The 19,709-nt window shown below is 54.5% G+C and overlaps 2 protein-coding genes across 8 annotated transcripts; both read left to right on the top strand.

The window, feature by feature from the left end:
- The first annotated feature begins 792 nt into the window (after positions 1 to 792).
- Positions 793 to 11,689, top strand: NCAPH (non-SMC condensin I complex subunit H). The gene is made up of 17 exons (XM_051811739.1): positions 793 to 1,084; positions 1,434 to 1,518; positions 2,734 to 2,826; positions 3,752 to 3,890; positions 4,430 to 4,548; positions 4,944 to 5,133; positions 5,657 to 5,748; positions 6,180 to 6,391; positions 6,743 to 6,891; positions 7,381 to 7,487; positions 7,752 to 7,874; positions 8,149 to 8,256; positions 9,291 to 9,428; positions 9,832 to 9,948; positions 10,125 to 10,210; positions 10,447 to 10,522; positions 11,147 to 11,689. The coding sequence occupies exons 1-17, from the start codon at positions 906 to 908 to the stop codon at positions 11,204 to 11,206; spliced, it is 2,073 nt and encodes a 690-aa protein (XP_051667699.1). The 5' UTR covers positions 793 to 905; the 3' UTR covers positions 11,207 to 11,689.
- A 1,328-nt stretch (positions 11,690 to 13,017) lies between these two features.
- ARID5A (AT-rich interaction domain 5A) lies at positions 13,018 to 18,948 on the top strand. 7 transcript variants are annotated; one of them, XM_051811740.1, is made up of 7 exons: positions 13,018 to 13,662; positions 15,529 to 15,623; positions 16,357 to 16,522; positions 16,604 to 16,656; positions 16,939 to 17,036; positions 17,136 to 17,271; positions 17,496 to 18,948. In XM_051811740.1, exons 2-7 carry the CDS (start codon positions 15,564 to 15,566, stop codon positions 18,705 to 18,707), a joined length of 1,725 nt encoding a protein of 574 aa, XP_051667700.1. In that variant the 5' UTR covers positions 13,018 to 13,662; positions 15,529 to 15,563; the 3' UTR covers positions 18,708 to 18,948. The 7 variants fall into 7 exon arrangements, with proteins under 7 accessions (XP_051667700.1, XP_051667701.1, XP_051667706.1 ...); XM_051811741.1 differs by having other exon boundaries at positions 15,465 to 15,623; XM_051811746.1 differs by lacking the exon at positions 13,018 to 13,662 and adding an exon at positions 14,174 to 14,426.
- Positions 18,949 to 19,709: the final 761 nt, after the last annotated feature.

The raw sequence follows: 19,709 nt of genomic DNA, 5'->3' as shown, positions 1-19,709 counted from the left end.
GCCATGGGGCTCCCCAGAGTCATGGAATCATGGAATGGTTTGGGTTGGAAGGGATCTTGAAAGCCCATCCAGTCCCACCCCCTGCCATGGGCAGGGACACCTTCCATCATCCCAGGTTGCTCCAAGCCCCATCCAACCTGGCCTTGGATGCTGCCAGGGGTCCAGGGGCAGCCACAGCTTCTCTGGGCAACCTGTGCCAGTGTTCCAACCTCCCGTGAACACACGAGATGGCTTCATGAGATGGACATCAGGAGGAATTTCTTCCTGGAAAGGGTGATCAGGCGTTGGAAGGGGCTGCCCAGGGAGGTGGTGGGGTCCCCATCCCTGGAGGTATCCAGGGAACGACTGGAGGTGGCACTCAGTGCTCTGGTCTGGGTGACAAGGTGGGAATCGGTCACAAGTTGGACTTGATGATCCCAGAGCTCTTTTCCAACCTCAGGGATTCTAGGATTCTGTGATAAGTGGAGCAGCTCTGGCTGCTCCTCTTCCTCCTCTTTCTCCTCCTCCCAGGCGGCCTTTGCCGGTGCGGGCGGTGCCGGGGCACCCCCGGCGTTGGGTGACACCCCTCATAGCCCAACCCAGGACCGGAAAATCAGGGTGATCGTACCCGGAGGTCCCCCCTGGGGGGGTCTCTCGAGCGGATTCTCCGCCCCCCGCTCTTCCCCCACCCCGGCCGTTATCGCACGCGCAGCGCGCGCCGCCGTTCAAACCGCGGGGCGGTCCACGCGCTGATTGGCCGGCGGGGCGGACTGCGCGCTGATTGGCCCCTGGGGGCGCGCGCGCGGGGAGGGTGGGCGCGGCCATGGCGGTGGGCGGGGCCCAGGGCCGCGTTTGATCGCGGGGCGGTCCCGGTTCGATGCCGCCGGGACTGGGGTTCGGACCCGCTCGATCCCTCTCCGAGAACGATGACCGCCCGCACCCCGCGCTGCGCCGCCGCAGCCTCTCCGGCCCCGCGGGCCCTGGGCAGCGCCGGCACCCCCGTGCTGGCCGAGTGCCCCGGCAACGACGATGAGCGCGAACGGCGGCAGCGCCGGCGCTCCAGGGCCGCCGACTCCTCGCTGGGCCTCGGCTCCCCCGCGCCCAGGTACGGTCGGTGCTGCCTGACAGGAGGGTGGAGCCGCGGGGGGGTCGGACTCTTCTCCCAGGACAAGAGGGCACAGTCTCAAGCTGCGCTAGAGCAGGTTTAGGTTGGACATTAGGAAGAAATTCTTTACAGAAGCAGTGATCAGACATTGGAATGGGCTGCCCAGGGAGGTGGTGGAGTCGCCGTCCCTAGAGGTGCTTAAGAAGAGACTGGATGTGGCACTCGGTGCCGTGGTCTGCGTGACAAGGTGGTGTTGGGTCACAGGTTGGATTTGATGATCTCAGAGATCTTTTCCAACCTCACTGATGCTGTGATTCTGAGCCCCGCGACCCCTCCGTGTGTCCCGCAGGCAGGAGGGCTGGCAGCTCCCGCAGTGGAGCAACGTGCAGATCTCGGAGCACTACAGCACCTGCATCCGCCTCTCCACGGAAAACGTGAGTCCCGGGGCATCGGAACCGGTCCTTAAATATTCACTCTGAGGTTAAACCCCCCTGGCTGCAAGGTTGGAGGGGGATTTAAAAGCCTTAGGCCTTGCATGGTTATTCATGTGTTGCCTTAAGAGACCGCAGAAAAAAAGGACTTCAGCCAATTTAGTGGATAAGACAAGATAAAGAGAGTAGGTCCTTTAATTTCAGGCCTGAGGCCCAGTGAATACATATGACACGCCTGCCGTGTCCACGGGTTTCCACAATTTAGGGTATTATCTCAACCAATCCCAGATCTGTCCGCCCCCCAGATCCTCTTCCCGGCACACCCCTTTGGAAATTGAGGCAGGGGGCTCTGGGACCCCCTCTTCCTTGTCTTCATCTTCCTCAAAGCACATCCAGTCCTTGGAGCTCCTCCAAAGTTCTGGGCTTGAAGGTCGTTGTGTCTGTGGAGTATCTTGTTCAAGCCAGGGTGCAGATGTTCTTAAACAGAATGAAGGCCTACCTTGAGGGAAGTCTAAACGTGCTAACAGAATTCAGAGGGGTTGATATGGAATGGGGAAACAGGGTTGGGTAAATGTGTAAACTACTGTGCTAAAGGGTGAGCTAACTACAGCTACATTAAAATCTACATTCACTACACAGCTACTTCTAAAATCTACAAAAGTTAAGAAAACCAAAAAGCTCTGAGGCATCATATGGAATCACAGGATGGGTCAGTGGGTCCAACCTTGCTGCTCCAGCAGGGCCTTCCCAGAGCACATGGAACAGGATTGTGTCCAAGTGGTTCTGGAATATCTCAAATTACAGTGACATATTCACAGTTTGTCCTAGAAAGGCACAAGTCACAGAACCACAGAAATACAGAATGTCTAAGGTTGGAAGGGACCAAGGACTCACTGCTGGTCAGGGAGGACCTGTCCACGAGGACCCTCAAGTCCCCCCCCAGCCTGTGCTGCTGCCTGGGGTTGTTCCTCCCCAGGTGCAGGACCTGCATTTGCCCTATTGAATTTCAGAAGGTTCTTCTCTGCCTGTCTCTCCACTGTCCTCCTATTCCTCTTCCCTGGGCCAACCATGGGCCTGTTGGTGCCCTCCCATCACTAACACACCTTACAGCCCATGTCCCCTTGGCCCTGCCCTAAACCCCCCCCTGAGCTGGGGGTCCAGGCAGGGTGAGGGGTGTCCTTGGCCCAGGGATTGGTCCCAAGCTGCGCTTTGTTCCAGAAAATCACCTCGAGAAACGCCTTTGGTTTACATCTCATCGACTACATGACCGAGATCCTGAAGCAGAAGAACTCTGAGCTCACCAGCTTCAAGGTGAGAGGAGTTTATTTCCATCTGGTGCTTTATTTCCAACTGGATTTAACCCAGCTAATATCAACCCTCAAATAATGCTCAGGTAGCTGAGCCTGTTACTGCCACCAAAAATACCTGGGAGAGGCAGCACATTCACTTGTTGCAGGAGTTTAAGGCTGTGAATAATCCTTTTGTACCACAGAAATTAATGTCTGAATTCTCTCAGTTATGGTCCTTCTAAAGGAAATCTTGCTTAAAAGTAAGGTTTGTTAATATTGAGTGTTAAAACTAGGAAAGAAATAAGGCTGGAAAAGAAAGGAAGTTAGTGCTGGTCTGATTTTGATCTAGGAATGGATCAGAATAAGGACTTGCCAAGGAAAAGACAAACTTTAATAGTTGACTGATGCTGGGAGGGAAAACTGGGTTCTTGGATGAAGGAATAAATGGCTGAACTTTTGATGTGGCCTCAAGGAACCTCTGAACGAGCTGGTTGTGTTTGATGGGATGAAGAAAGGCTGGGAAAGGCTGCACAGGATTTTATTGGGGGATTTTCCACCTTCCAGGGGGGAGTCTGTGATCAAAAAAGGAACTTGGTATCTCCTGTTTCTTCACCTCTGGAGTTCATAATCTGGGAAAATAGAACGATACCAATGGGGTGACCCTAAAAAAAGGCATGAAGGGGAAGTGGAGGAGAGAGTTTTGCTTCTCCCCATTGCTTAATCTTGGCAACTTTTTAAGCATTTTTCTGTGTGATCCCAAAAGATGAATCAAACTGTGGGGAAAACACACCCTGGCTCCTGCTGGGGGGCCATTAGCTTTTAGAATAAATCCTTTTCCAGCTGTTCACAGTTTTTCTTGTGATGCAGAGCATTCAGGAGCTCAGTCTTGTATCTTATAGATGAGACTTTTCCCTTTCCACCTGAGAATTCCCTGTCCCTGCTGTCAGGTTGCAGCTGGAACGTTGGATGCCAGTGCCAAGATCTACTCTGTGCGTGTGGACACGGTCTATGCAGACACCTACAAAGTCCTTGGGGGCTTGGGCAAGGACTCAGCACCTGCCAAGGGCCTGGACAGCCCAGGGGAAGGTGGGCAATTCCCTCATTTTCCTGTTAAGCTGCTGCTTTTCCACCTGGGAACAAAAGGAACCTCAGTGCTCAGGGAATTTCAAAGCGCTTTAGAATTAATTTTTCAAGGTCTGGGAGGTCCCAAATTGATTTCCCCGGGTGCTTCTTTAGGGAGGGTTGGGATGAGAATCTGCATCTGTTGCTCAGTCCTGAATTCAGTGGTTTAGTCCAGGGATTTAGATTTAGACACAAACTGCAGTTGGTCTGATCTGAACCAGTAACAGTGAAGGGCCTCATGCTTTGCTGTCCTTTGCTTTGAAATAAATGTGCCAAACAGAGTCAATTTGTGGCCAAATAGAGGCAATTTGTGACCAAGTAGAGTTGATAAAAAGCAAAATAGCATCCAGGCAGTGAAACATTGATGGTTTATGCTAATAAATCACTGACTGAGCAACTTCATTGTGTATTTGTTGTACAAATTGAACTCAAAGTTGTTCTATCCCTCCTTGGGGTATTTTAGCAAGTTTTTTAAGTGTCATTTGTTCTTCTTTCCCTTTCAGAAGACAGTTCAGCTCCTGAGGCCGTCAAGAAAGTTCAGCCAAAGAAAAAACAGTCCTTCAAAACCATCGAGCAGAATTTGAACAACATCAATGTGTCAGAGGCCAATCGCAGGTGGAAGGTGGGTTTTGGGGGAGGCTGCTGGAGCAGCTGTGTGTGGGAGAAAGGGGGTTGTCACCTCATCTTCCTCATCTCTGTTTTTCTTCTTTTTCATTCCTCTCTTGGGCTCTGACAGTCATGTACATGTCTGGATTGTGCTGCTACAGCAGAGTTGTGTCCAGTCAGGTCTGAAAGGGAGCTGGGAGGGCTCTTTCCTTACTGAAAAAGATCATGAATTATGGGATGGTTTGGGTGGGAAGGGATCTTAAAGATCAACCAATTCCACCCTCTGCCATGGGTAGGGACACCTTCCACTAGCCCAGGTTGCTCCAAACCCTGTCCTACCTGATCTTGGACACTTCCAGGGATGGGGAGGAGATGTTTGGGGTCATTTTTCACTTCCCTCCACACCTGCAGGTGGATCCCATGTTCCAGAAAGCAGCAGCATCCTTTGATGAATGCAGCACTGCTGGGATTTTCCTCACTCGTCTGCGCTCCCAGAACTTCCACAGCGAGCTCCAGTTTGAGTCCAGGATTGTCCCTCTCCCTTCCTCGGAGATTCTCTCACTGCCAAACTCAGATCCCGTGAAAATGACGGGTTTAAAGTGTGAGTGTTGGGCCCATCTGGACCTTTCCATGCTTTTCATCTCCCAAGTGAGCTCATTTTAGTCTCAGTTGCCTTGAGCTGTGCTTTGGTCACTGCTTGGCTGTCCTGGGGCACCAGTGCTCTGATCCTGGCCCAGCTGGGAGCAGCTGCTGGAAAACCAGGACCTCTGTAGGTTTTAGAACTTGACCTGTCACTCAACCTCTGGCACATCTGGCACAGCAGATGTTGGTCTGAGCTTTGCAGGACTTGGGATTAGTGCTCCAGGTTAAGGACTGACCTTCTCAGAGTGTGTTGAGCCTGGATATAGAACCAGCCCCAGCTGCTCTGACAAGATTCCCAGAGTTATGCCCACCCTGGAGTTAGGGTGGGAACTGAAATATCGCTTATAAATGAGCTCTGCATAGAAGAAGAGCTGCCAACATACATGACTTTAATTAATTAAGAAATCATGCCTGGCACTAGTTTTAGCTGCTGGTTTTGGATCCTGAGTCTAATCCCTCCCCAATGCCCTCCCTGTCTCCAGCCCTGCTGGCTCAGTGTGTTGAGAAACGTCCCATCTGCTCTTCCCTGGCTGGTTTCCAGTTCACAAAGTGGGATGAGGAGTCCCATGAGGAGGTAGGTTGGATGGCTCTGTGCTAGGTGGGATAACTGGGCCAGGTGGGATACCTGAGTTCTCACCTCCGAGATACACAGGGGGAGGTTGTGCTGCAGGGCTGCTGCTATCCTGCTTTTTCATGGAATCACAGAATCCCAGACTGGTTTGGGTTGGAAGGGACCTTAAAGCCCATCCAGTCCCAACCCCTGCCATGGGCAGGGACACCTTTCACTAGACCAGGTTGCTCCATCCCTGTCCAACCTGGCCTTGGACACTCCCAGGGATGGGGTAGCCACAGCTTCTCTGGGAATTCCATCCCTGCTCCTCACCACCCTCCCAGGGAAGAATCCCTTCCCAATATCCTGTCTAAATCCACCCTCCTTCAGCTCAAGGCCATTAAGCTGAAGCTTCCTCAGCTTCAAATACCTTCCTGAGTTCCTTCTTCTCTCAGTCAGTGTTGGCCCTGCTGGATAAATTTAAGAAGAGTGAGCACGTGTTTGACCCCAACGCGGAGGTGGAGAGTGATGGGGAGGGCTGTGCTCCCCTCCTGCCAGAGGATGACTTCCACTCAGATTCCCCTGGGAGCAGAGCAGCAAAAAAGCTTGGGGATATCACAGATAACATCAACTCCTTTGGAACAATCAGCCAGAACCAGAGCAAGAGGTGAGTGCTCACTGAAAATCCATAGCTTTGCTTTGATGGCAACTCACAACTTTTGGCAGCTCTCTGGAGAATCTTTTGTTCCCTGCTTCCTCCTCCAGTTCTGGGTAAATCCAGGGATGTGTTATGGGAATATCTCTGCCTTCCAAGGGGATCTTTGTCAAATCCACCTCTTTTTTGCAGCAACCTCACAGATTTAAGACATTGCAACACCCCCAGCTCTGGTTAAAGACCAGGAGTCCTTCCCTGCTGGCACAGTGAACGGGAAACGGCTGTCAGAGCTGCCCTGGGTATTCAATGCCCTCAGGAGTGCCAAAGGAATGGTTTCACTGAGTGCACATATGCTCTTTCCAGGACTGACGGGACTCTTTTTGGAGAGGGAGATGTTGAGACCATGTGCCTTCACCTCTCCATGAATCCAGGGGAATATTCCTACTTCAGTCCCCGCACTCTGTCCATGTGGGCTGGCCCCCAGCACTGGCGCTTCAAACCCCGCCACACATGTAGGTATTTGGGGACAGCAGCTGCTGCCAGGTCCTGCTCACCCCAGAGATCAGGGAATCATGGAATGAGTTGGGCGGGAAGGGAGCTCAAAGCCCATCCAACTCCATGGGCAGGGACACCTTCCACCAGACCAGGTTGCTCCAAGCCCCATCCAACCTGGCTTTGGACACTTCCAGGGATGGGGCAGCCACAGCTTCTCTAGGAATTCCATCCCAGTCTCTCACAGGGAGGAATTCCTTCCCAATATCCCATCTAAACCCACCCTCCTTCAGCTTAAGGCCATTAAGACTAAATTAGACTTTCTGCTTCCATAAAAAAATGCTGATCCCTGTAAAACATGAAGGTGACAACAACACATTGCTTTCCCAAAACAAAGGGTGGGATCCATCCTTGTGGGTGGATCTGTGTGGAGCAGATGCTCAGGTTGGGAGTGAGCTGCTTGTCCTGGCTCTGTCACCAAGCACTGACACTTCCCTTCCTTTCTGCAGCCAATGCCAACTCTGAAAAGGAGACCAGGAAAAGGAATGTAAAGAAAGTGTTTGAGCTGGACTTTGATGAGAATGTTGACTTTGAGGCCTATTTCCGTAAGACCAAGGTACCTGCTGAGTTCCTGCCTCTTCCTGCTCTCCATTTTGCTGGATTCTTCCTGGTTTACACCCTTCCTGGTTTACACCTGGTTTACACCTAGGTGTCCAGGGTGCTGAATGGAAGCTACTGGATGCACCAGCTGAACCCATTGTGGAATTCCTCCTTGGAGGCATCCCAGACCTTGCCCCCTTTTAGACAAAGACCTGTGTTCAAAGCACTTATTTGTGCATGAAAAGCTCCTGCCTGATGGCATCTTCCACCCCTTTCCCAGGCATCTGTAACTCTGGCCAAATCCATCCTGGAAAGAGAGAATGTGAGAAGCACCACGCTCCCCACAGACTTCACCTATAACCCTCAGAACATGCTCCAGCTGTTCCTCAAACCACTTGTTAAGGTAAGAGCCTTCTCTGAAGTCCTCTCAGCAATAACTCCAGGCTCAAAATCTCCAAAATTCTTGAAATCCTGGGAGTCTTTTGGAATGCTCCTCAGGGTTGGAGATGGGCCAGTGTGTGACATGGAGCTGACCCACTGTGGATGCTGAGGCTGTTGCAGGGGGTTGCTGGAGGTGTGTGAGGAGGAAGAAGAGCTAGAAGGGGATGAAGGAACATGACACAGGCATTGCTTGGCGAAATATTTAGTATTTTTCCTTCCCTGGTCTGTCCCTGTAGCTCAACAGGACATCGGAGCCGGTCACCCCCTTGGAGAACGAAGCTGAGATTGGGGACTATGACTACAACAACCCCAATGACACCTCCAACTTCTGCCCTGCCCTGCAGGTAAAGAGCAAGAAGGTCTTTTTTCTGTTTGATACATGATGGGAATGATTTAGGGATAATCCATGTCCAGAATTAATTACTAGTGAAAAGGAAGTGGAGCTGCAGAGTCTCTGTGCCCATTCCATCCCCTCACTGACATTACCTGAACTCTGCCTTTGGTGTTTGCACCTGCTGCAGAAACCCCATTCCAGGCCCTGAAGTGGGAATAAATTCCATGTCTCACCTCTGCACTGAGCTCTGCACAGGGAGTTTTCCTCCCAGCCCTTCCAAGCTCCGGTTGAAGTTGATTTCTCTTAAAGCTTCAGCTTTCTGCCAGGTGGTGCTTGTCACAAGTCCTGGCTGGTCCCATTCTGGCAGCAGAGCCCTCCTCTCCTTGTTTTTCCATGTATTATGGGATCCCAGAATGGTTTGGGTGGGAAGGGACCCTAAAGCCCATCCAGTTCCACCCCCTGCCATGGGCAGGGACGCCTTCCTCTTCACCAGTTGCTCCAGCCTGGCCTTGGACACTGCCAGGGATGGGGCAGCCACAGCTCCTCTGGGAATTCCATCCCAGCCCCTCCCACACCCTCCCAGCGAAGAATCCCTTCCCAATATCCCATCTCAACCCACTCCCTGTCAGTTCAAATCCATTGAACCAACAGTTTAAACCCAAGTATTTCAGCTGCCTCTGGGGTGGGGCTGATGTGAGAGTCTGAGACCCCCAGTGCTGCTGGTGGGATGGAGCTGGAGCTGCCAGAAATGGGCAAGAACATGGAATGGCTTGGGTTGGAAGGGACTTTAAAGCTCATCCAGTGCCACCCCCTGCCAGGGGCAGGGACACCTTCCACTATCCCAGCTTGCTCCAAGCCCCGTCCAACCTGACCTTGGACACTCCCAGAACGCAGGACAGGATTTTGATATTCTTCTCTCTAGATTCAGCCTTAGAGAGGCTGAATAAGACCCTGTTCTGTGGGGAATGTGGGCAGGAATTGCCACCGTGGAGAGGCTCCTCAGGGATGTCTCTGGGTGGTGTCACTGCTGTGTCTCCTGTCCAGGTGGCAGACAGTGACGATGACAATAACCCTTCTGAGTTCCTGGGTCAGACAGAGGAGTTCAATCCCCAGGGGCTGCAGCTCAACAGGGTGGACGTCACCACGTACGGGGAGCTGAACCTCATCGCTGAGCCCCAGAAGGTGAGCACTGGGAGGACACTGGGGGCTGCTCCCAACACTCAGAAATTTTTGAATTTCTAAAAATTAAAAGCTGTTTAAATTAAAAGTTAAAATTATAAGTTTCTTAAAATTAAAAGACAGAACTAGTTGGTTCTGTGATTCTGTCAAAGTTTCTTAAAATTGAAAGTTTCTTAAAATTAAATATTTCTTAAAATTAAACATTTCTTGAAAGTTGTCTCAGGATTAGAGATTCCGAGACAGCTTTCCCTGGTGCAGGATCTCCTGGGTTTGCTGCTGGATACTTTATTCCCAGCTGATCCTTCATGTAAGAAGAGGGAATCAAAGGCCATTCCCAAGGGAACCATGCCTTGGTTATCCCTGTGATCCCAATGATCTCCACTTAGCCTGCCTGTCCTTCCCTCAGATCAATAAAATTGAAATTCAATATGCAAAGACTGCCAAGAAAATGGACATGAGGAGGCTGAAGGAAAACATGTGGCAGCTGTTGACTGATGGGCAGAAGAAAGGGACAGTGGGAGAGGTGAGTGCAGGAGGAGCTGGATTCCTCAAGAAGTGTCCTGAGGGAATTGTGCAGGTTTATCAGCAATCCCTTTCTTGTTCCCATGGGTTGGTGGTAAAGACAGACCAAGTGTGACTTGCAGGGGATTGTATCTGGATTTTGGGGAGCAAAATTTGTCTCTGATTTTTGCTGAGTAGGTAGAAGATGCCGAGAAAGAGAAGGACGCGTCAGTGGTGGCAGGAGAGAAGAAGCTGAGCAACATCACAGAGGACCTGCTGCTCAGGTAGAGACTCTAAACCAGGTTGGACTGAAGATAGGACAGACTTTAGTGAAGTTTGGGCAAGAACAGCCCCCTCTGTGTCTGTCACAGCCCTTCTCTTGCTCTAGGTTTTCCTGGGGGAGCTGTGGGTTCATCCAGCTCAGCAGTGGAAGGGGAAAGTGGAAAAAAGCAGATCCCTAGGGAGGAGCTGATCTCTGTGCTCTGTCCATCCTAATCTTGGTCTCCCTTCTCTTCCATAGGCTTCCTGCTGCCATGGCAACCAACCTGTCCGTGCCCTTGGCCTTCATGTGCCTCCTGCACTTGGCAAACGAGAAGGTGAGTGCACACCTGGGGCAGGGCCACTTCCTAAATCAGGATTTGTGGACTTTTCCCATGCCCACAGTGGACACTGATGGGCTGGGAACACCAGCATTCCCAGCTGGTTGCTCTCAGTCCTTCCCTGTCCTTGGGTCTGGCAGCACTTTGCTCCTCAGAGTTGTTTCAAGTGTTGTGAGTGTTCCAAGTTCCCAGTCGTGGAATAGAATCCCAGAATTATTGAGGTTGGAAAAGACCTCCAAGATCACAGAGTCCAGTCTTTGACTGATCTCCACCATCCCAACCAGCCCAGAGCACTGAGTGCCACCACCAAGTGAGGTGTTCCTTTGACACCTCCAGGGATGGAGACTCCACCACCTCCCTGGGCAGCCCCTTCCAATGCCTGACAACCTGTTCCACGGAAAAATTTCAACCTGAACCTCCCCTGGCACAGCTTGAGGCCTTGTCCTCCCGTCCCTTGTTCCCTGGAGAAGAGTCCAACCCCAAAAAGCAACAGCCCTGGCCTTGCTGAGGAGGAGCTGGAGTTGTTCTGAACCTTCATCCTGTGGGGGTTTTATGCCTTCAGACTCCGAGGGGTACAGTCTGGCTTTGTCAAACTCAGCTTTCCCTTTGTATTATTCCCAGAATCTGAAGCTGGAGGGCACAGAGGACATGTCTGATGTCCTGGTGACACAAGACAACTGAGCCACATGTGGAGCAGCCCCCTGGAATGACCCCAGGCTGGAGCTCAGTGTCCCAGCTCTGGACTCTCATCAGTGGCAGATGTTTCTCCTCCCAGCTGAGAAATCCCACTGGTCTCTGCACCTCAGGAAGGCTTTTAAGTCAGGGATGTCCCACTTGACCACAGGACCTGCACAGATGGTTGTGGCTCAGCCTTCCTGGCTCCTGCCATCTCTGATCCATCAGCTTTTCCTGGAATGGGTAGTGGAGTTCCTCCATTTCACTGTGAACCACCAGTGCCTACAGCAACAGGCTCTTCTGTGTGTGTCCCAAAAGGTTCCTCTGTCTGTCTCAAAAGGTTCCTCTGTGTGTCCTTCCCTGTCTGTTATTAGTTTTTGGACTGACTGTTACTCCTATCTCCAGTTCCTCCCACAGTCCTGTTCACCCCATGAAAGGATTTACCTTTTACACTGTGTTTAAAGATAATAAATTGCTCCACACTGTGCAGATGGGCCTTTGAAGGAGTCTCCAAACCAGAAGGGGTTAAAATAACACAGGAGGGTTGGGGGCAGAAGGGCTGGGGCAGCTCCCTAAAAAAGGGGTCCAGGAGTCATTGGGATCATGTGGCTGGATCACCAGCCTCGACCACTCCTCCAGTACCCAAACAATGGGAGCAGGACCAGCCTGGAGATGGTGACCAGGGTCAACCAAGAGCTGAGATCACCAGGGATGTTCCTGGTGCTGAGGCAGGTCCAGGATCAAGCTGGGAAGTCGGTCTGGAGGTCGTGTTTGGGTCCAGGTTCCACGTGCCAGACTGGAGCTGGAGCTGCAGCTCCCTGCCAGCACCAAGGGCATCAACTCACAGGGGGAGGATTCATTCCAGCCCCAAAGTCCCCCCAAATCCCTGGAGATAAGGAACCCTCTCCCTGCAGCCAAAGTGATGCTGGTCCTGCCAGAGCTGCCAAATCTATCACAGACCCAGAAGCTGGGCTTGCAGGTTTGGGCTATTTTCCCCTTCTTTTCCATTTCCTTTTCCTCCACCTCTTCCTTCTCAGTTACCTTTTCCTCCTACTTTTCCTATTCCACCTTCTCCTTTTCCACATCCTTTTCCATTTCCTTTCCCTCCATCTCCTTCTCTGTTGTCTTTTTCTTCTTATCCTCCTCTTTTTCCTCCTCCTTTTCTTTTTCCATTTCCTTTTCCTCCATCTCCTCCCTCTCCTTTTCCATTTTCTCTCCCTTCATCTCCTTCTCCTCCATCTCCTTTTCCTTTTTCTTTTCTTCCTTCTCCTTTTTCCTCTTCCTCTTTCTCCTTTTCCTCCCCTTTAGGGATGGCAGCTGGCTCAGGGTTCCCCCCTGGCTGAGCCCCAACACCTTTTATTGCACCAATGGCTCCTCTCACTCCCGACACCTTCCAACCCCAACAATTCCCCTTTTCCTCCAACACCTCTTCCAGGATTAAAACCTAAAATCCCCCTGGGGAAGAAGATTTCCCTGGAGCTCCTGTTGGAGTGGAGCTCTGAGGGGGCTAGATCCCACCGAGGGGTGCTCAGAAATACCCTGAAATACGATGTATTCCTGAAATCCAGTGTAATCCTGAAATCCAATGTATTGCCAAAATCCAAGCCATCCCAGAGCTGATGGAAAGTCCCTGCAGGCTGGACCCTGATCACGGGGAAACTGAGGCAGAGACAACCCTCAAATCCCCCTCCCCACATCTCTGGACACACCCCCTCCCATTCTGCCCAAATAAAAACCAGAGCTGGGAATAAAAACCCGAATAGGGTTTCTTTTGTTGTTTATTTTACGCATTTTTGTTAAATTCTGATATTTTTACGTAGAGGGCGGGAGCCTTCCTGGAATGAGAAGGCTTAATGTCACCTCGGATCCTTCACCCCCTTCCTGGCCCCAGAGGAGGGGACAGGAGCCAAATCTTCCCCCTCCCCCAATTTCCCCCTGCTTTTGCTTTCTCTGCTTTTTTGGCCCAAAATGAGTCACCGGGGGATTTTTTTTCTCTCATTTTTCGGGACTCTTTCACAAGCCGAAAGAGGGGAGGGATTCTCGGGGGGCTGCAATGGGGCTGAGCACCCCTGGGTGCCCTCCAGCAGCCCTAGCTGGGGTTCCCAACGAGGGGACAAGGGACGACATCCCTGGAGGTGTCACCCACCGCCCGCGCGGTGCTGGGACCCCCCCCAGGAAGGGGACCAAAGTGGCCACGTCCAGTGACCGCGACGCAAGCCCCGGGTGGCTCCGGGGGGGAGCCTGGGGCTGGAAAGTCCTGCCTAGTCATTCAAGGGGTGGCGCGGGGTGAGAGCCCCAAAAAGCGCGTCCGTTCCGGTAAGGAAAGAGTCAATGGCCCGCGCGGAGCCGCCTCAGCCCCGCACACGCCACTTCCCCGAGCGGGGCTGACTCATCCCCGCGCTCCGTCCCGCTCCCGATACCGGCTCCCACCGCTCCATGAGCCGCTCGACCTGAGCCCCTCCGTGAGTACCGGGGGTCCCGTAGGGGGTTGGGGGTCCCGGCATCCGCCACGAGCCACGTGTCACCCCGCCCCGCTGCCCGCTTCGCCCCATCCCGGCGGGGACCCCACGAACTCGGTTGGGAATCCCAAAATCCCAAACCCCATAGAAGTGGGGTGCGCCCCAACTACGCGGGGAGACCCCAACCTGTGCTCGCCCCCACCTGCCCCAAAGCCCCTTTTCCAGCCTCTCCCACCGCGCCGGGTAATGTCAGGGGTTCTTCTCCCGGTGCCCGCGGGATGGGAAGGGATGACTTCACCCCATTACTCACCCGCCGTCACGATTTGGCTCCGCTCCCGCGCTATTCCCGGCTCAGCCCCGTGCTCCAACAGGGAATTCGGGCCTGGATAGCACGAGTTCGGCTTAATGGGGGGATTTCGGGAAGGAGAGGGAGCCCCAAAAGCGCTCCGGGGGGTCGCAGGGGTTCGGAGTGCGGTGGGATTTGAGATGAGTTTGGCCGCCGCGAAAGAGCCGCCGAAGCGCCGTTAACTGTCATTTTAATCAAATTATGGAGTAATTAGAGTCACCTCCACCCCATAACTCCCCCGCTCAAGCAGGTTACAGATGGTTCCCGCCGGCAGGAGATGTTCATCCCCGAATCGGCCGTTTTTCGTCCCCAAACCCCCGACGTCCCCGCCGGCGGGGGGAAATCGCGTCAGCGGTGCCGGGAACCGGCCGGGAACCGCCGGAATCGCGGGGAGCACGAGAAGGGGGACATGTGTGAACATGTGTGAGCTTCACCTGTACTTGAACACGCGCGCACGCACAGACACACACAGAGGTGCCCACCAGCACCCACACATCACCTCCACGCAGAGGTGTGTCCCCCCACGTGTGTCTCACTTGTAGTTCACCTGCACATGTATGTGCTCACCTGCACACACCTGTACTCACCTGTGCTCACATGCATGTTGGCACTTGTGTGCTCGTGTAAACACACCTGGGCACGTGTTCACTCTGACACGCGCGTATGTGCTCATCTGCACATGGGGGCACACATTACCTACCCACCTGCACTCACCTGTGCTCACACGCACACACATATTGGCACTTCTATGCCCTCATAAACACACCTGGCCACGTGTGTTCACCCTGCATATGAGGACAGACACGTACCACTCACCTGTACTCATAGACACGTTGGCAGCTGTATGCACATGTAAACACGCCTGGGCACGTGTGTTCACCCTGCACACGAGAACACACATGTACGCACCCACCCATGGCCGCGCAGACGCTGCCGCTTCCGGACTACAAGTTCCATCACACCCCTCGCCGGGGACGGGGCCGACCCTCCCGACCGCCCAATAGGCGGAGGGGGGGAGTTGGTCCCACCCAATGGGGGCCGAGGGGGCGTGTTGGCCCCGCCCCTCGGGCGCGCCCCAGTCACGTGGTGCAGGCGCGGCGGGTGAGCGATCGGGGGCGGCGGGGGGGGGACGGGGACACGAGGGGGTCCCGTGGGAAGGGGTGAGTCAGAGGGGGGTTGGATCCCCCGCCGACCGGGCCTCATTTATTTCAGGTTGGCAGCGCCTTTATTTGCCGTTTTTCCATGGGTTTTACCCCAAAAAAGTGGGCGGGGGGGACTATTGGGGGGGGTACCGAGGCCTGGATTGGGGGGGCAGTCAGCGAGCAGCTTCAGGCCACGAGTGGCCGATTTCGGGTGACGCCGTGACCCGAATCATCCCGATTTCTCCTTAATTTTATGGGAGCAGCAACAATTTGGGGGTCTCACCTCCCCTTCCCCCTCCTTTTTTTTTCCTTTTCAGGACCTCTTCCTAAAGCAACAGTTTGGGGTCTCTCACTCCCCGCACCCCATTTTTTTCCCCTCAGGACCCTCCTAAGCTCAAAGCCAACGACTCCCCCCCATGGAGAACAACCAACCAGGGCAACAAGACCCCCAAGAAGCCACCACCAGCAATCCCACAGTGAGTTCACCCCGAGATTTTAAGGGGGGTGCTGAACCCTCCCAAATTTGGTGGGGGGACGAGGGCGAGCAGCACTTTGGCCACCAGTGAAAGAGAGGATGAGGAAGAGAAGGGTGAAATTTCTAGCCTTGCGGGGGAAAACCAGACCTAAACCGGCATTTTTTAGAGGAAAAATGAGCTGTCCCATATAAATAATACTTTTTATAATTAGTTTTTATCCTGAAGAGGAAACAGCATTTAGATTTTGTGGCACTGGATCCCCCTCCCTCCTCAGCGGCTTTTTCTTCCAACCCAAAAAAAAAGCACCTCAAAATAGTTGAGCCATTAAAACCCAGCATCTGTCACAAGAGTTTAAATGAATCGAGAGAAGAATCACCACCAAAAAAAAAACCTAAAAAAGAATCAAAGGCCGGACTTGGGAGCCAAGCAGCTGCTTTGCCCAAAAATAGCAACAAGTTTTATAACTCCGGAAAATGTAGAACAAACAAACGGGGCACATTTTTAGCTGAGAAAGGCGGTGGCGGTGGGAGGGAGGGAGGAGGAATTCCTGCCCCTCTGTTTTCCTGGAAGCTGTTCCTCGTGTTCTTGCCTGGATCCAGAGCTTTGACCAACTTGGCCACTGTCCCGGGGTGACAAAAACGAGCCCAGAGCTGCTTGAATCGCCAGGCAGGGGGTGGGGGAGCTGCTGCTCGGCCTCAGTTTCCCCAAATTTCCCCCCTCCCGTGTCCCACAGGAGGATCTGGGTCCCGAGGATGGATCTGAGCAGGAGAAGCCAGTGGGGGAAGGGGAGAAGGAGAAGGAGAAGGAGGAGGAGGAGGCTTTTCTGGTCAGTCTCTACAAGTTCATGAAGGACCGACACACTCCCATTGAGAGGATCCCCCACCTCGGCTTCAAGCAGAGTATGGACTCCCCAAATCCCCTGGGGACAGGGAGACCCCCCCGTGTCCCCCTGACCCTCGGCCTCTCCTCTTTATTGCCAGTTAACCTCTGGAAGATCTACAAAGCTGTGGAGAAGTTGGGAGCCTATGAGCTGGTAAGTGGTGTCTGGAGGTGCTGGTGTCCAGTGGGTGTCGGGGTGTCCCCTGACTGTAGGAGTGTCCCCTGGGTGCCAGGATGTCCCTGGGGGTGTCAGGATGTCTCCTGGGCATTGGGATGTCCCCTGGGTGCTGGGATGTCCTATGCGCATCACAATCTCCTGTGCACACTCTGTGCACACTCTGTGCACACTCTGTGCTGTCCCCTGGGTGTCATGGCTGTCCCCTGAGTACCGGGCTGTCTCCTGAGCACCCGGTGTCACCCCTCCCTCCCTGTGCAGGTGACAGGGCGCCGGCTCTGGAAGAACGTGTACGACGAGCTCGGGGGGAGCCCTGGCAGCACCAGCGCTGCCACCTGCACCCGGCGCCACTACGAGAGGTGGGCACACAAGGGGGATTGGGGGGGTGTCTATCCCTTCCTGGGCCTCAGCTCTCCCTCTCAGGGCCAGTTCTCACTGTGCCCACCCCCCGCCCACAGGCTGGTCCTTCCCTACGTGCGGCACCTCAAGGGGGAGGAGGACAAGCCACTGCCCCCCAGCAAACCTCGCAAGCAGTACAAGGGCTCCAAGGATGACAAGAGCAAGAGGGCCAGGAAGGAGAAGGGCAGGGAGCAGGTGTGTGGCTTCTCTGGAAGTTTTGGGAACAGCCTCAGACCCCTATGTCCATCCCTCACCCACTGGGGTGCGCAGCGAAGAGCAAGGAGGGATGTGGATCACTGGGAAAAGGGAGTGGAGGGTGGTTGGAAAAAGGGAGTGGAAAAGGGGGAATGAAGTTGGGGGATCCCGGAGCCCATCCCGGGATGCAGCACCCACCTCCCAATAACTCCCTCTGCCTGCAGATGCCTCCGGACAAGGTGAAAACGGAGGTGGCAGCTGGCACCGAGGACACCCAGGACATCCCAGAGCGGGGCCGGGTGGCCCAGGGATCCATCCCAGCAATGCCACCCCACTGCTCCAGCTTGGCAATCCCGACCCCCAGCCCCTCGGGGGGGCATCCCAGCCCCTGCCAGACCCATAGCGAGACCTACAAGTGCCTTTTCTCCAGCTTCTACTCCAAAGGGAACCACCCCATCATGTCCCCACTAGCCAAGAAGAAGCTGCTGGCCCAGGTGAGCGAGGCTGAGTCCCGGGGCTGCCACAAACGCCACTGCCTCGAGGGCCGGTGGGCACCAAGCGCTGCCACCACCAGCCACAACCCACCCCGGCCAGCCCCCGAGAGGAGCCCGGAGCCCTCGGGAGCTCAGGATACAGTTCCGAGCATCAGGAATGAGGTGGGACCCTCCACCAGCGCATCCCCTGGGGGCACAGACACCCAGGGGTGCCCCCGGGCCGAGAATGGGGGTCCGGCACCTGCCACGTTCACCGGCTACTTCCATGCCTACCGCAGCGAGGGGCTCCCGCCCAGTGCCCCCCATCCGCTCTGGGGGTACTTCTCCAACCTGAAGGATTTTTTGGAGCCGCCTCCTGCCTTCCCAGAGCCAGAGCAGCCCCAGGACCTGCGGAGCAAAGTGTGGGAGAGCCAGGGGGCTGCCGTGCAGGCCTGGGTGCCCCCCGGACCCGGACCCACTGCCAGGGCCAGGCATGGCCATGAGGAGGAGGAGGAGGAGGAGGAGGAGGATGAGGAGCCCTTTGGCCCCAAATTCGGCGCCGTGTCCCCCTTCCCCAGGGAGGCCAAGGGCAGGGACATGGGCTCCAGCCCCCTGGGGGGCCACCGCGGGTTGGCCAAGCCCAAGGCCGTGGTGGCCAGTCCCAGCTTTGCTGCACTGCACTTCCTGCCAAGCTTCGGGAGCCCCCTGGAGCACCTCAAAACTCAGGGTGTGCCTGTGGCCCCTGCGCTCTCTGCCAACCCCTTTGTCATCCCAGCCTTTCCCAGCCCCTTGGTGGTGGGCTCCATGCAGCCCCCGGAGCTGTGCCGGCCTCTGGGCACCGGCCCCAGGCACTACTCCAATTCCTACAGGAATTCCCTGCGCCACCGGTCCTACCCATGGCACAGCCACCATTCCTGTGGCTCCCAGCACGTGCCAGCCTTCCATCACCACACCAAGCTGTAGGAATTCCATCCCAGCCAGCAGCATTCCCTGTGGAGGGAGAAGCCAGGATGCCCCACCGGGAAGTGCCAGGGCCATCACCGCTCCAGGGCTGAGAGGGGACAATCTGGACCGAGTAATTTTTACTCTTTACTCTTGATCTTGAGCTGTTTGTATCCAACCTTGTTATGGTGGTGACTTAATTACATATCACATAGTTCTATATATATTTTATATACACACCTATAAAAAGGGAGCAAAATGAGTGCTGGAGGTTTGTGTTTTGCCCGGGCTGAGCCAGTTGATGGTCATTCTCATCCCTCCTTGCCTGGATTTTTGGAGACTCCCCAGGCCCCCTGTGACCAATGACAGGACCCTGGAACGGCTGGAGTTGTGTCAGGGCAGGGTTAGGTTGGATATCAGGAAAAAGTTCTTCCCCCAGAGGGTGGCTGGGCACTGAAGAGGCTCCCCAGGGCAGTGGTCACAGCCCCAAGGCTGCCAGAGCTCAAGGAGTGTTTGGACAATGCTCTCAGGGACAGGGTGGGATTGCTGAGGTGTCTGTGCAGGGCCCGGAGATGGATGGATGATCCTTCCTGCTCATGATTCCCAGATTCTGTAAGGGAGGTACAGGAGGAGCTGGCCCCCTGCTCCCAGGACCCACAATGTAGATCCTTCCCTGGATCCATTCCTATTTTGTCCCTCTGTTTCTCTACAACTCCAGAAATCCACCCTCACCCCAAGTTCCCCCCAGCTGCCTCTGGAGGGGCTGTGGCCACAAAGTCAGCACAGAAGAATAAAAAAGGAAATTTTTATTAAACAATAACAAACCCACAAAAACATCACCCCTCTGCCCAGGGGGCTGCTCCTTTCCCACCCCTCAGCCTTCCTGTGGGTCCCTGGGGTCCCTATGGCTGGTGGGTGATGCTGGAGGAGCTGTCCAGCCTGAGGATGCGCACTAAGTGTCTGTTGGCTTGAGCCTCCCTGGGGTGGATGATGGTGCTGCTGCTGTCCACCATGGGGGGAGCC

The sequence above is a fragment of the Manacus candei genome, unplaced genomic scaffold (genome assembly GCF_025592945.1).
Source record: "Manacus candei isolate 608988 ecotype Guabito, Panama unplaced genomic scaffold, ASM2559294v1 h1tg000084l, whole genome shotgun sequence".
NCBI classification, from domain to species: domain Eukaryota; kingdom Metazoa; phylum Chordata; class Aves; order Passeriformes; family Pipridae; genus Manacus; species Manacus candei.
Note: the sequence above shows the minus strand (reverse complement) of the source record. Positions and strands in the feature narration are given on the sequence as shown.

Coding starts and splice junctions, on each gene's coding strand:
- NCAPH (XM_051811739.1), top strand. CDS start 906: ATGACCGCCCGCACCCCGCGCTGCGCCGCCGCAGCCTCTCCGGCCCCG. Junction 1,085..1,433: donor CTCGGCTCCCCCGCGCCCAG/GTACGGTCGGTG, acceptor TGTGTCCCGCAG/GCAGGAGGGCTGGCAGCTCC. Junction 9,949..10,124: donor AGAAAGGGACAGTGGGAGAG/GTGAGTGCAGGA, acceptor TTTGCTGAGTAG/GTAGAAGATGCCGAGAAAGA.
- ARID5A (XM_051811740.1), top strand. CDS start 15,564: ATGGAGAACAACCAACCAGGGCAACAAGACCCCCAAGAAGCCACCACC. Junction 16,523..16,603: donor CCACCTCGGCTTCAAGCAGA/GTATGGACTCCC, acceptor CTTTATTGCCAG/TTAACCTCTGGAAGATCTAC. Junction 17,272..17,495: donor AGGAGAAGGGCAGGGAGCAG/GTGTGTGGCTTC, acceptor CTCTGCCTGCAG/ATGCCTCCGGACAAGGTGAA.